Here is a 13,478-nt window from a genome sequence, read left to right on the forward strand (position 1 = left end):
AATACTGGCATTTGTACTGAGCTTTTTTGAGGGTTTGTTGTTGTTAGGTTTGGGGTTTTTTTTAACTTGTGTTTACTCCCAGGTTATTCTGGGAAAATGGAAGATCATACAGCTCAGGAAAGACAGGAGTGCTTCATCCACTGAAGTCACTCACACTATGGTGTCAGCAGCAAGCAAGTTACTAGGTGTGACCTTTAGGCTACTGCGTTCACCGGTGCTTAAGACTGTCTCCACAAAATGCTTCAAATCTACTGTCACATAACAGACAGATTATGGTGGCAGAGAGGATGGTATCTTCTGGATATTTTGCATGTGCTCTTAAACATCCTGAGCTGGGGGCAATTTTTTTTTTTTTTTTTTTTACAGAAGTCTTGTTGAGAGACTTCAAAGTACCTTTGTCTTAGGATGTCTTTGTTAGACCAGAAAATTTACCAACTTAGGATCCATTGTTTCTGATTATCATCTACACAACATACTGTGATGCTTAAGGACAGGGCTTTTTTAACTGAGGAATTTGGCAGTAATCTGAATAAGGCAGTAGACAGAGAATTGATGTGGTTCTATTGGAAAGAGAGCTCCCTTGCAGCTATGAGAGAAAATCACCATGGAAACTTTTTCCTATTAAAGAGCAGCATGTACACTTACATCTCTTCTTTCTCAACAAGCAGCATTTTGTGATAATAGCCTGAGTAAAAGGGGTATTTGCACAGCAAAAGACCAAGACTTACTCAGGAGAACTACTGCAGAATTTTGTTATTCTCCAGAACCAGCCAGTTGACAGTGTATCTTGTTATAGAAAGAGGAGTATTAGGAGATGAACAAGACAAGTGATCTTACCCAACCAGCTAGGTAAACCAAAACTGATACACATGCAGGGAAAACAGGTTTGTTAACCAGCCCTAAACTAGGTTATCACCATGAGAAGCTAAGTGTTTTCATGCTGTCATAGAGTGATCTATTTTTCAAATGAGGATGGACCAAGCCGATAACTCTAGTGAAGCTGCAATACCTTCTCAGCTTTTTTCCTCTAAACACCAGCAAGTCTGGTATTTAACAAGCGGAGCAGTGCCTCTCCAGAATGACATTCTGCTGCCAGCTTTCACAACACAAGTATGTCTCCTCAGACTCTGCATTGGGATTCGATTGCCCTTTGCATAGTCATATATGTTTACAAATGTATCACATATGAGGACCCAAATCAAGACATTCTTCTGTATAAGGCCAAAATGTGAGATATCACTCTCATCACTCTGACCACAGTCAGTTCACAAAAGAGCTGGACACAAAACCACAAAAACACACAGGAAAGATATGTTGTCTTGAATCTCATGACACAAGCCAGAACACTTCCCTTATTCTCTACAGAATAAGCAACAAGTATCAACAAGCATCCTGTTTTGAGGTTTATTATGGTTTTGGCATTTTCTTGTCCTAGTTTGTTATATATACCTGCCAACACTGTATACCCAACAATCTTCACCTTCTGTAGCTTTATTCCAATATGATTTCCATTGCAACCAAAATCATAATTTGTTACTTGGTTGGTTGTAAATGAATAACAAGCTTTATTAAACAACTCTACCTGCCTTATCAAAAATTAAACTGCAGAAGAAAGTCTGCAAACAAAGCATAGATACAATGCTTGTGGCTGTTCAAATGGAGTTGTTTTATTTTTCTTTTAAAGTCTAGGTAAGGGAAAAGTACTTTGTAGGGTATTTATAATCAGCAATATCTGCCATGCATCTACCTGTCCAGTAAGGAAGACATGAAAGTGTCATATGAAGGATTAATCCCCACACTAAGGAGCATTTAAACTCCTCTGTGTTTAACCAGACTTGCCTCATCATGCCTCTGATAGAGCCAGTTTGGGAGAGACAGGGAACTCACCAGTTCTTAATTCACTTAACTGCCTCAAAAGAAGTTGCCAAAGGGCCTAAAACAAAGTCAATGGCATCACACACTTCAGTTTGCATAAAGAGAACCCAGTATTTCTGCACTGCTGCTTTTATTCATGTATGCAACCATGATACCTATTAATCAAAGAAAAGTCACTGTCTGAATTTTGAGTTCTTACAGTTTTCAAGCTGCTATTGCTTCTTGCTTCAAGAGTGGAGCTGATGGGACTTAGACTGTTGACTGAGTATCTAGCTAAAACTGAAAAACTTTCACTGAAGTACTAATTTCATTTCTTAGCAGTCTGATAATTCATCAATGTGGCAAAAGATCTCTGTGGGTATTTTGAGCACATTCTCAAGTAATTGGAAAGTATTGTTACTGATTTTTACCAAAAGGAAAATGTTTCACTAGAAGGTATATATGACTAACAAATCAAAAATAGCTGAATAGTTCAACAGTTCAGTCTTCCTAGTCAGTGATTCAGCTTGGATCTATTTCTGCCAGTAAGGCTGAGTTGTGCCTCACTTTTAAGAGACTTGCACTGGAGTTCACAGGAAAACGTACTCCAGAGTTCTCATGTACATATAGTTAACCTAGATAATTACTAAGGAAGTTAAACAAAAGAATCAGATCTTGTGTTACTGGGTCATACACTGTGGGAGTTGGAAGATTTCAAACACAGGTTAAGTTAAAATGGATTTTGAAAAATTACCCTTTATATTACCTAGAGCTCCTGCAATGTAGAGAGAAGGATGCAGGTTATTTATGTTATTCACCATTAGTTTTGAATTACATGATTGTTTGTATAAAACAACTGGAGATAACTAAAAACACTCTCCCATGTGACTTTACAGAGTATCTAATCATAGAAGACTGAAGCAGCTTAGGCATATTACAGCCTTCACTGGCCTAAGCATAGGCTGCATACTGACTCTAAAACCTATACTATAAATCAGTGTAAGTCTCATGTGACTTACTTTCTATTTCTAGCGAAGAAGTTAAATTAGAATAAGCTGAACACAGCATGAAGTTAAACTGTAAAAAAGCATTCAGAACTTCGATCATTCAAGTCACATAAAACAAGGAACAAAAGATATTCTGGTTTTGGTTTGGTTTTGTTTTTCAAAAAAATAGTCCCAGCCCATTCTACAGAAAATAAAGATATTTTTTTAAAAAAATAGCAGATAAGCTATTTTAGCAGGGCATATGAAGTGTGTAAGAGTTACTGAGAGCCTCAAGCCTTTTACCAGAATATATATTTAAGTTTCCTTCATCAGGAGACAGGAGGTTCTGGCAGAGAAAGAAAGTCTTTATCTTAGCATACGATATGAAACACTACCTCAAGAGATAAAAGAGCTTGGCAAAGAGATTATTATCAGTTGTTTTAGTAACAATATGGTAAACTGCTCAGAGGATGATTGAACAAAATGTTTCTGCTCCCTTGATCTGCATCAGGTTGAATGTGATCTGTTTATTACCAACATAATTTTCTACCTTGGAGACTGACTTTACAAGTCACCATAAAACAGCTCTTTAAGGATGAAAAAGGCAAATCTCTGAGTTGTTTTGAAGCTTTCTACAGACACACTTTTAAAGACAACTGTTTGAACACGAGCAGCATATGTCTGTGCTTTAGTTGATGCCAAATTATGTGCACAATGAAGTAGTAATCTTTAGAAGTTGTCTGGTTGTTGGTTTGCTTTTTAAAATTCTATCTGTCCCATAAGCTTCTGAATAACTACCTTCGTTTTTTCTCATACATCAAAGAATGTTCTGTAAAGTTGGATTTGTCTCCCCACTGCTACAGGTAACAATTTTCACTCAGCCTACATTATTCAGGACAGTTGTTTTTTCTTCTGAAATACACTGCCTGCACTCAGTGATTACATATAAGCAGGTCAGGCAGACAACATGCAGATGACATATTCAGTCCTGTGGCCTGAATCATCTATAAGGCCTCCTAAGAGATTTTTAGAAATACTCCCTGTTTTAATGGAATTCCCTCAGGGAATGAAGACTGAGTCCTTACCATAATTTATGTGCTAAGACACCTGAAAAATAGATAAACTACCCACAGGTCGTTTCTAGTGAATAATCTGAAGATGTACAACATATAGAAAACAATTCAGCAATACCTTCACTGAGATACTGAGCAAAACAAAATAGTTTGTCTGAAAAACCAAGACTGTTCTATAAATCTACGTGAAGCTGAACTGATGGTACACTTCAGCTCCCCCTCCCTACCTATTAAAATGGGTGAAAGCCAGAATTCACAAGAGCTCACACTCTCAAACTCCTGGAAAGGAGCGTACTCCTGAGAGCAGTGCAGATATAGTACCGAAGGACTTGGAACCAAAAGGACTTTTCTTAGTTCAAAGTACCTTCTACTAAATAAGACCTTTCTTTGAATAACAGTCAAAAATCAGTTAGAATTTTATCTAAAATTATTTAACCTGTGGAAACAGATTAATGGTTTAACGATTTGAGGGAAAAAATACTAACTTCAGATGAGCTCCATGCAAATTTTAGAGTGACATAAACATGAAGTTCTGCCAGATCAGTATATTTCCCAAGTTCAGTTTATCATATTTTAGGTTATGTGTTTGCTAGGAAGTAGTACAGGCCATTAGAAGCTGATTTGGAGAGTGATTATGGTACAAGCCACAAAAAGCAGGAACAATTAGCAGTCTCAATCCAGAAGTGTGATGCAAATTTGTGTAGGTACACCCTTGTGATCTTCCTGTCCTTGCTGGGGATGGAAAGCACAGAATGCTATTGCTTGGTTTGTCACAATTTCAGTATTTAGCCTATATTTACATTTAAGAACTTGCTTTGTTTTTCTGTTGTTACATGGCTGTACATGCCATGAGCTTTCACCTCAACTAACACTTAAGCAATACAAACACGCACATCCACAGAGCCAGCCAACAGCCCACTCAAACAGTTCCATGATTAAGTTTTTTTAAAAATAGTATGAACTGATCTAATAGGTTAAGAATTAATTAGTAAACCTCCATCTGCTTTAAATCCTTACTGTACCATCTCAATGGCAACATCACAGGACTCAGAGCAGCTGTGTTAGAAGCTGTCAGCAATTAAAATGAAAGGACTCTCTTCTCAGTTATGTACAGTCTAAACCTCTTTCATCAGGAAAGAGTTTTACAGCCTAATAAATTGTTCAGATCAAGTTGAAACACTTCAAAAGATACCAAGTGATTGATCTTTGGTACTTGTGACTTTAGGTACCCATATGCAGGAGAGTACCCTCTCAGACAGCTGTTTGATGAAACCAGCCTGTTCCGTGTTTTGAAGTCTCTCCCTTGTGCACACACGCACAGGCTTGTGCCAAATTGATATCTACTTACCAAACTGATGTCCAGCCCTCTGAGATCCACAAGCGAGAGGGAATGGCTATTTATGACCCCTAAGGTTCCAGTTTAGTTCACACACTGACATAGCACATTAACAATTTCAGACTTCCCATAAAAGATGTTTCTATCTTTTCATGACACACAACGTTTGACATTTCCACGGTCAGAGAGAAATACACGGGTTCAGCTCCAATCCTCCACACAAGAGACTCAAACTTCATAACTCACAAAATTTGAGAGGATTTACTTATCATTATATTGACCTTTTAACTCTAAAACTCACCAAGCAGAGAAGTCATATTTCAGAACTCACTCTTTCCTCCACCAAGCGCCTAGCTTTAAGAGTCTATTTTTTTCTCTGGCCCTGTGACATTTGTACTTGCTGCAGCACTTCATCACAGCTCGCACATGGGCAAGAGTACCGCAAACACCTTGATTTATGGCCTGGTGGACAAGTAACTTAGTGTCTAGAGGATGAAGGTTTTAGTTTCTTTAGGAAAGGGATTATGTAGGGTGAGAAAGGGATTTAATCTGGGCTCTCATTTTTTGGGCCAATATATGCAGAGCAGGGAGCAGGACCTTGTGCCCCTCTTGGGGTCATACTTCAAGGGGAATGGACACTTCACCTTCTCTCCCCATGCACAATCAAGCTTGAGATCACAATTGGAGAGGGTTGCTACAATCCAGGTGCAGAGATTTCAGACCTACCATTGCTTGTTTCCTAGTGGGTGCATCTAAGTAGCTCATTACTCAGCCTAAAGGGCTTTTCAGCCCAAGTTAGCTTTCTGAAAAGCAGAGTATAGAAAAGCAGCTGCTGAACTCAAAGCCACGAATTGGACTTTTGGGGCTGGATGTCTGTTTGTTTTCCTTAAATGGATCTGGATCTGAGATGCAACCCACATTCTCCAGGGAGAGAAAGAAGGAAGTGTGACAGTAGGGTTCTTGCCCACTGTTATGCTTGAGTGACCTCCTTCCACTCAAAAGAGGCTTAGAGAGCTAATGCACAGTTATCAAAAAGCTGAACCATCACTATCAAAAGAGTAAGAGTGATTTACGCTGATATTCAGCATACTCAGGAGCTGAAGCACCCATTAGCAATCAGAAAATGGACAAATTAGTTTGTACCTACATAGGCTAAAAATGTTACCATTTAAATACTACCATCTAATGTTTTGGATTTTTTCCCACCATTCTTGTTCCTAGGGCTGACATTCACCCCCTCTTCTCCTTACTGTGGGATTGTCAATTTATCCATAGAGGTCCAGTGCTGTCCTCTCTCAACAAGACACCTCCAATGCCTGTTTAGTCAGGGACTCAGCATGTGAGCCCAATGTTTTCATTTGGCCCAACACCAGCTCAGACAAAGGCAACAGCATCTGGCTTCCAGTTCAGTCTCAACCTAGATGACGACTCTCAAACTTCTACCTTATTTTTCCTCCCACAAAGAATATTCAGTTTCCTTTTCTTCCAGCATCTTACTCATTTTTAAATGTTTGTTGTCTTCATCCAGGAAGCAACGGAGTTTCTAAAGAACAGCAGAATTTGTAGGGCTGAGATATTTCATGGACCCCAGTCCACAGTGCATTAATTTTTCATAGTTTTCAGGTGAAACACCACAAATTTTCAAGTACCACATAATGTGAATGTCCCCAACAAATCAGACATTACAGGTTCACTTGCTGTTTGTGCTCCTGCACTCAGTGAAGTGACCTGATCTTCTTTGCCTAGTTGGACTAATAAATATGTCTTATGGCAAGTACTTTGTCTAAGCATGGACAGTTCCCTTCCAACTGCATTTGGGCTGTGAATTCTTGAGGACAGGGGATTTCTCTCTGTCAAAAACACACCATTTAAAGCAGTTGAGAAGTGGCAGAAAGAGACAAACAGAATAAGGAATCTTGACCTTTTTCGGAACTTTTGAATGCCACAGTAAGCACAATTTCAGGATAAGTTTTCAGCAAAGCATGTAAATTACTGCTGGAAATTTTTTCCTCTCAAGTAAGATCAGCCAGGAATACTCCCACACCAGCCAACCTCCATTTGAAGTCACATTTGGAGCATCTCAGTTCCCTAGTGAAAGCAAGCTTTTTGCACTTAGTTTAGTGGCTGTCTAATTCAGCAGGTCACTGCCACCTTCCATCCAGAATATTCACCTTTCCTTCCACTCCACCAGTTATAACACTCTCACTGAAATCTGAAAAAAAAACAACCCTGGAGCAATCCATTAAAAAAAAATGAGTAAAATTCTGAAGATGGAGAAGCAAGCTGGTAATGTGCTTCTGTAAGAATTTAGGAGATTTTTTAAAAAATGTTTTAGAAATCTAAACATTCCTATGATCTGTTCCTCCTCACTGACAGAACAGTGCTGTTCTCTTCCCAGTTTCCGCTTAGCGCGCCATGCAATCTTTTCAGATCTGCAACGCTGTGTTTGTTCTGCAGATGGCACATGCATGCAATTCTCAAATGCCTGCATGCATAGTCTCAGATCCCCTGCAGTAGAAACCACTCGTGATGCAGTTTTTATTATTTTGTTCACACTCACGCTCCCATTTGCTGGGATTGCTACAGGTTCTTCTTAAATAATATATTCTGATATGGCTGCCCAATAAAGAAAAGGGGTGAAAAAAACCCAAACAGGTCTAAAATACAGAAACATCAATTGAAATCACTGTCAATACCCTTCTCTAAAATGTTACAGGAAGTCATATAAATAGTATTATAAGAAATAACCGTACAGTGCTCACATATTACCACAAAAGGAAAAGCAAGTATATTTAAGTTTCATGATTTAAGGGTGTGTACGTGCACGAGGACGAGAGGAAAACAGCAGCAGACAGAGTTCATTACTGAACAGCGGGACTGACTGGACGTTTGAGGGGAAGGAAGGCCAAGGGCCACCACGGGAGCCGCCTGAAAGCAGTGAAGGGGAAACGCCAGCAGATGGCACTCGGATCTGCATCACGGCCCCAGAGCTTGCAGGGTCCCTGAAATGCGGAGCGTTGCAAGCAGCTGTCAGCGGAGGGCAGAGAACCCAGCAAACAGACAGATTTGGGGGACTGGAAGACTTCATGGTGTCTGAGGTGCTGTGCCACAGCTTACAAGGCAGCCGGGCCGCAGAAGACCAAGAGAAATGCAGGTGTCATCTAGACAGATGGTCCAGCTACAGTGATCTGCTCGCTGGCACACAACAAGGGTAGATACATTTTTCCATTGCAACTTAGGTATCTCTCACTCCCTGGCCACTTCCCACGTCACCCCATAACCTGCCTCAAAACCATGGGGGAAAATCAGGAGTCTAGCTTCATAACAGATTTTAAACAAGAGTGTATCAGAGCAGGCTAAAGAAGGCAGCCCAATTACCTCTCAACAGCAGCTTGGAAAGAAGTCACAAGGCAGAGCAATACCAAACTTTGTTTCAAAAATTAAAGGGCTCCCTCCAGTCTAAACCTCGCATCCACAGAAGCCAGTGGTGGCCCACCGTGACAAAGACCTGTAACCACTGAGAGAGATGTGTACCCTTCTGAGCAAGAAGCTACCCTGTATGCATAAATCACTCTGTGCCGGTACTGTTAGTATTTGCCTAAACTTTGTTCCCTCCTTACTGCCTGTAGAGTTCACAAAATCGGTCAGGAAATATAAGGAAACAGACTGTCAAAACCAAGTTACTCAGTGCCTTCTAAAACATACATACTGTTTCTATAAGTAAACATAACCCCCACAATAACTAGCCATTAATCCTTAATAACACTTTTCTAAAAAAAAAATAATATATATATATATAAAAAATCCCTATCTCTGTTCCCTGGCAGGGAATATTAGAGCTCCTCACAGCTAGAAAGACTGAACATTTCCTTTTCCAGTGCAGATGCTCTTGGCATTACTGGGCTGAATGAAGAACTTCTTTACAGCTGGATCAACAAGATCCATGAATATTCAGGCGGTAAGGAATTTGGGCAGATGTCCAAGAAGTGACAGGACCACCCAGCTGCAGAATCTAAGTCTTTCCCAGCTTTTTGTGCTGAAAACCCAACTATTCAGATTGCTTTGTGCTCTAATGTGAGCACATTAAAGACTATGGAACAAAAAAAACCCAAAAATCCTGCTCATTGATAAAAACCGTTATTTTAGTGTTTTTCCTCCTCACGCAGCCAGTTCCAATGCTGCTCCTCACAGAACTGCACACGGTATTGCTCAGCAGCTGCTGCTTGACCTATCCCTTTGGGTGAGAACTTGTTTTTGCTCTGCTCTTCCCCTCCCGGTGAGTAATAACCTATGGGGACAGAGCTGATCAGGAGTTATTTTCTGAAAGGATCAGGTCACAGACAGCATTTGGGTTTTATGCCAAAGCACCGATCAGAGCTGGGAAAGCAGGTACGACAGCTGCAGATCCAGGGACTGGTGTGGGAGGGAAGCAGAAGAGGAGGGGCATGAAGAAGCTGAGCTGCAGTGGCTCTGCCTCTGCTCCAAGCTTCCAGAGCAGCCTCATCCTCAGCCCTTCTGGCACAGACTTTTTCTCTGCCACATTAAGCTTCTCCAGCACCAACTGCCAAACCTGTAGCTGCAATTCCTCAGCTGCCTTTTTTGCCAGTTCCTGGAATAATCTGCACCAGGATCAGACAGAGCTTGGAAGAATCATCTGGAGAAAATTGCTCACAAAAGACAAAGCACTGGAAACCCCAAGCATTCAGACTGGCCACCACTAACAAACGTAGACCTGCCCGATAGCAGTCAGGGCTACAGCGACTGCTCCCTGCCTTCCAAGCAGCCTGTCTCCATGGAGGAGCAGGAAGACAACTTTGTGTTTTCCTTTGGAGCCAACACCAGCAAGTGCAGCCTTGAGACTAACCAAACAGCCCCAACATGCTGGTCAGGAGCAACCAGGGGTGGCCCAGAGGTGGTGATTGTACCGGTGCTTTTTGGGTTGATTTTCTTCCTGGGAATGGTGGGAAACACATTGGTGTTGGTTGTTTTGGGGCGTCTCCGATCTGGGGGACGCCCATCACGCAGCACTACCAACATCTTCATCCTGAACTTGAGCATTGCAGACTTCTCCTTTCTGCTTTTCTGTGTCCCCTTCCAGGCCACCATCTACTCCCTGCCAGAATGGATCTTTGGCGCCTTCTTTTGCAAGTGGGTTCATTACTTGGCTATGGCAACAATGCTGGTCAGCATCTTTACTCTGGTGGCTATGTCTGTGGACAGATACATTGCTGTGGTCCACGCCAAGCGTTCACTCTGCATCCGCAGCAAGCGTAATGCTGCCCTTGGTGTGGGTGTCATTTGGCTGCTGTCTCTACTCATTGCCATCCCTGTGGCCCAGCACCAGGCCCTCATGAGTGGACATCATCAAGCACCCAACAGCTCCTTCTGCTGGGAGTACTGGGCAAACGGTTCAACAGCCAAGCAGATATACAAGATTACCATCCTGCTGGTGGGATACCTCCTGCCCCTGGTGCTCATCACCTGCTGCTATGCCAAGGTGGGTGAAAGGGATGTGAGTAATTTTTAAACGGAGGGAAAGATCACTCCCAGACTCTTGGTGGCTTGGATGTGTACACTCAAGCTACCCAGCCAACAAATAATAAATTCAGTCCTTTCCATATTCTCTCCTGGTATAGAATACTTCTCTGAGGCAGGGGGAGGGAAGGAAAACAGAATGAAATTACATCAGCTCACAGAAAGGATTATAACAGTTAAGTTGACACCCAGCCTGACAAGTAAAACTCCTAAAGATTCTTGCTGGTTTTCCTATGTTTCAGTTTGTTCTTTTTTGATAACAAATATTTGTTCCTGGTAAGAGGATAAACCCATGGAGGGAGAAACTATGCAGAGAGTGTACAGGAACAGTATTAGATAAAGACATCTCCCCAATTTCTTTCTTTTCTTTCTCTCTCTCTTTTTTTTTTTTTCCTCCTTTGGACACAAAACTCAGACACTGTGTGTTGTGAAGATTTGCAAAAAGACATGTTAGAATCAGTTTTAGTCAGCAATAAACCTCTTCATTTCTTCTTGTGGATTGCTATCAGTCGAATTTTTGGTTTCCCCCTACTAATCTTTAGCAAGTTTAAGACTGATAGTAAGTCGATGAGTTGGGCTAGCATGCAGAATAAGTTTTCTGTGAATTTTTAGTTAATACCCTGTTGTGGTGTGCCATGGGACTGCTAGGGACTGGACTTCCTTGTCACTAGTCAGTTGCAGGTCTACCCTCCTGGAAAAAAAACAGTTTTCCTGGAATTTAAGTTCATGTCTGTTTAATCAAAAAATACATTACTTTCAATTCTCATCTATTCTGCTATAATCAATGCTAAAGACAGGACAAGGCACTTAGATTTAAGCTAAAAAAATCTCTAAACTTCAGGCTTTGCTTGTCATGAAGGAAAAGCCACTAGAATTCTTATCTCCTGACACTGTAGCTCCAGTAGTTTGTTCCCTTGCTGCCCTAGGTAAGCAGCAACTGGAATATAAGCTGCATTTAAGAGGCATACTTTTGTTCATAATTGATTCAGAAAATTTAGTCTGTTAGCTCCAAAGGCTGAAGTAGAAATATTACCACATTACTGCCATGCCGTAATCAGATTTCAAAAGCTCAATCTAGAAGTTGTTAATTGAGAATTTCCCTACAGTGCTCTAACATTTCTTATGACTCTCCCTCTGAAAGGAGAAGCCACTCTGCCTGCCCCATTTGTTAGTGCTGCATTCAGGAGCGGCAGGACAGTCACACCAGGGTACAGTACTGGCAGCCTGCTCTCTGCCTGTGTATAGAACCAGCCTAGAGGATAAATATAGATAATCTGAAGCACAATCTAAAAATCAAAATCCATGGAAGATTTTGACTCCTCCATGACTCCAAGGCTGCTGTGGATTTCAGCGCTGTGCCAGCCAAGCTCTTAATAACATGCTGAACTACATCTTCTGTAAATACAGCTGTTTTAATGCTTTTTCCAAACAATGTTTCTTGAAAGATAAAGAACTGTGGAGGGCTTAGAATTAGAAGTCTCAAAGCATCAAATTCAACTTTGGTTGAAGTCATGCTAAAACAATTATTTTAATTTTTGGTGCTTGTATGAAAAGTTCAAATGCTAATATACACATATCAATTTCCCATTCAATATATTGCTCCTTTCTCCCCCCAAAGGTTTTATATCATCTCCATACGAAAGTAAAGAACGTTTCCAAGAAGTCAGAGAGATCAAAAAGGAAGGTAAATAACTTTGGTTTAATCTGTACACTGACTATAATAATAGATGTGTCAGGTTTCCAAAATAACTAACAGCCTTTTCAAGCTCCACCCATGTACTGAAGTGCTGTTCATGTACCAGTCTTTCAGTTCAGGTTCAGAATTCATGTTGACAGCTTGTTATATCTTTATAAACACAGTACATAATGATGCCATTATTGAAATGCTATACTGATCTCTATATACATGCCTGCTGGACTGCCTTTTGATTTATTGTGCTATAATAGAACCTCACAAATACCATCTTTTTACATTGGCAGCCAGTAAGATACTCCAACTATAAAAATATCCAGGTGTTTTGAGTACACCTCAGCAAGCTGAAACAAAAATACCTGAAGAACTGAAACTGAAGTACTTCAGTTTTGCTGCAGTTTGCATTTAAGATCTTTCTAAATGTTTGCATCTAAGTGGTAAATTCAGATCCTGGTTTGATCCCTTTGCAAGCCAAAGAACAGGGTTATTCCTGGCTCAAGCTGCATGAAAGAAGCCAAATTGCAAGTATTTAATGGGGAAAATGTTAAGGATAGAATCTTTTCTAAGATTCTTAGAGTGAATAAGCTGTAATTCATAGAAGTTTTCAGGTAGCAGAACTCACTGATTTCAGTGATGTAACACCAGATTTACCTGATGTGAAAGGGGAAAATGCTGCTTCAGTCAGAAATGTTACACTTGCTGAGAATGCATTGATAAGTGAAACCATAGGCTTTCTGGCTACTCAAAGACAGCAAGTAATGGAGTACTATCATTAGCTGCTGTCAGGTCACACTCTGTGCCAGTGGCACAGCAACAGTACAACCCAAAGGAGCAGCACATGTGTCCCCCAAGCAGATGTGACATCAGTGGAGATGATGAGGGAATGCTTTGACTTGCTCTCAGACCAATGCATTGGCTGGTTTCAGTGGCTGCCTGCAATATTACAGCAGCCTTACAAGATGTCATCATAATTCTGTGACAAAAATGAGGGTCATTACAGC

General features: G+C 40.8%; 1 protein-coding gene across 4 annotated transcripts in view; it reads left to right on the forward strand.

Moving 5' to 3' along the window:
- Positions 1-13,478, forward strand: part of LOC119157790 (galanin receptor type 1-like) — a 31,021-nt gene that overhangs the window by 2,521 nt on the left and 15,022 nt on the right. For 2 of the 4 annotated variants that reach the window (XM_037409081.1, XM_037409080.1), the window contains exons 1-2: positions 9,078-10,746; positions 12,403-12,468. In XM_037409081.1, coding sequence (XP_037264978.1) covers positions 10,042-10,746; positions 12,403-12,468 — 771 coding nt within the window. In that variant the 5' untranslated portion in view covers positions 9,078-10,041. Of the gene's footprint in view, positions 1-8,060; positions 8,987-9,077; positions 10,747-12,402; positions 12,469-13,478 lie in introns of those variants that run through there. The other 2 variants (XR_005107667.1, XR_005107666.1) reach the window with 2 other exon arrangements.

Source organism: Falco rusticolus, chromosome 15 (assembly GCF_015220075.1).
Source record: "Falco rusticolus isolate bFalRus1 chromosome 15, bFalRus1.pri, whole genome shotgun sequence".
NCBI classification, from domain to species: Eukaryota; Metazoa; Chordata; class Aves; order Falconiformes; family Falconidae; genus Falco; species Falco rusticolus.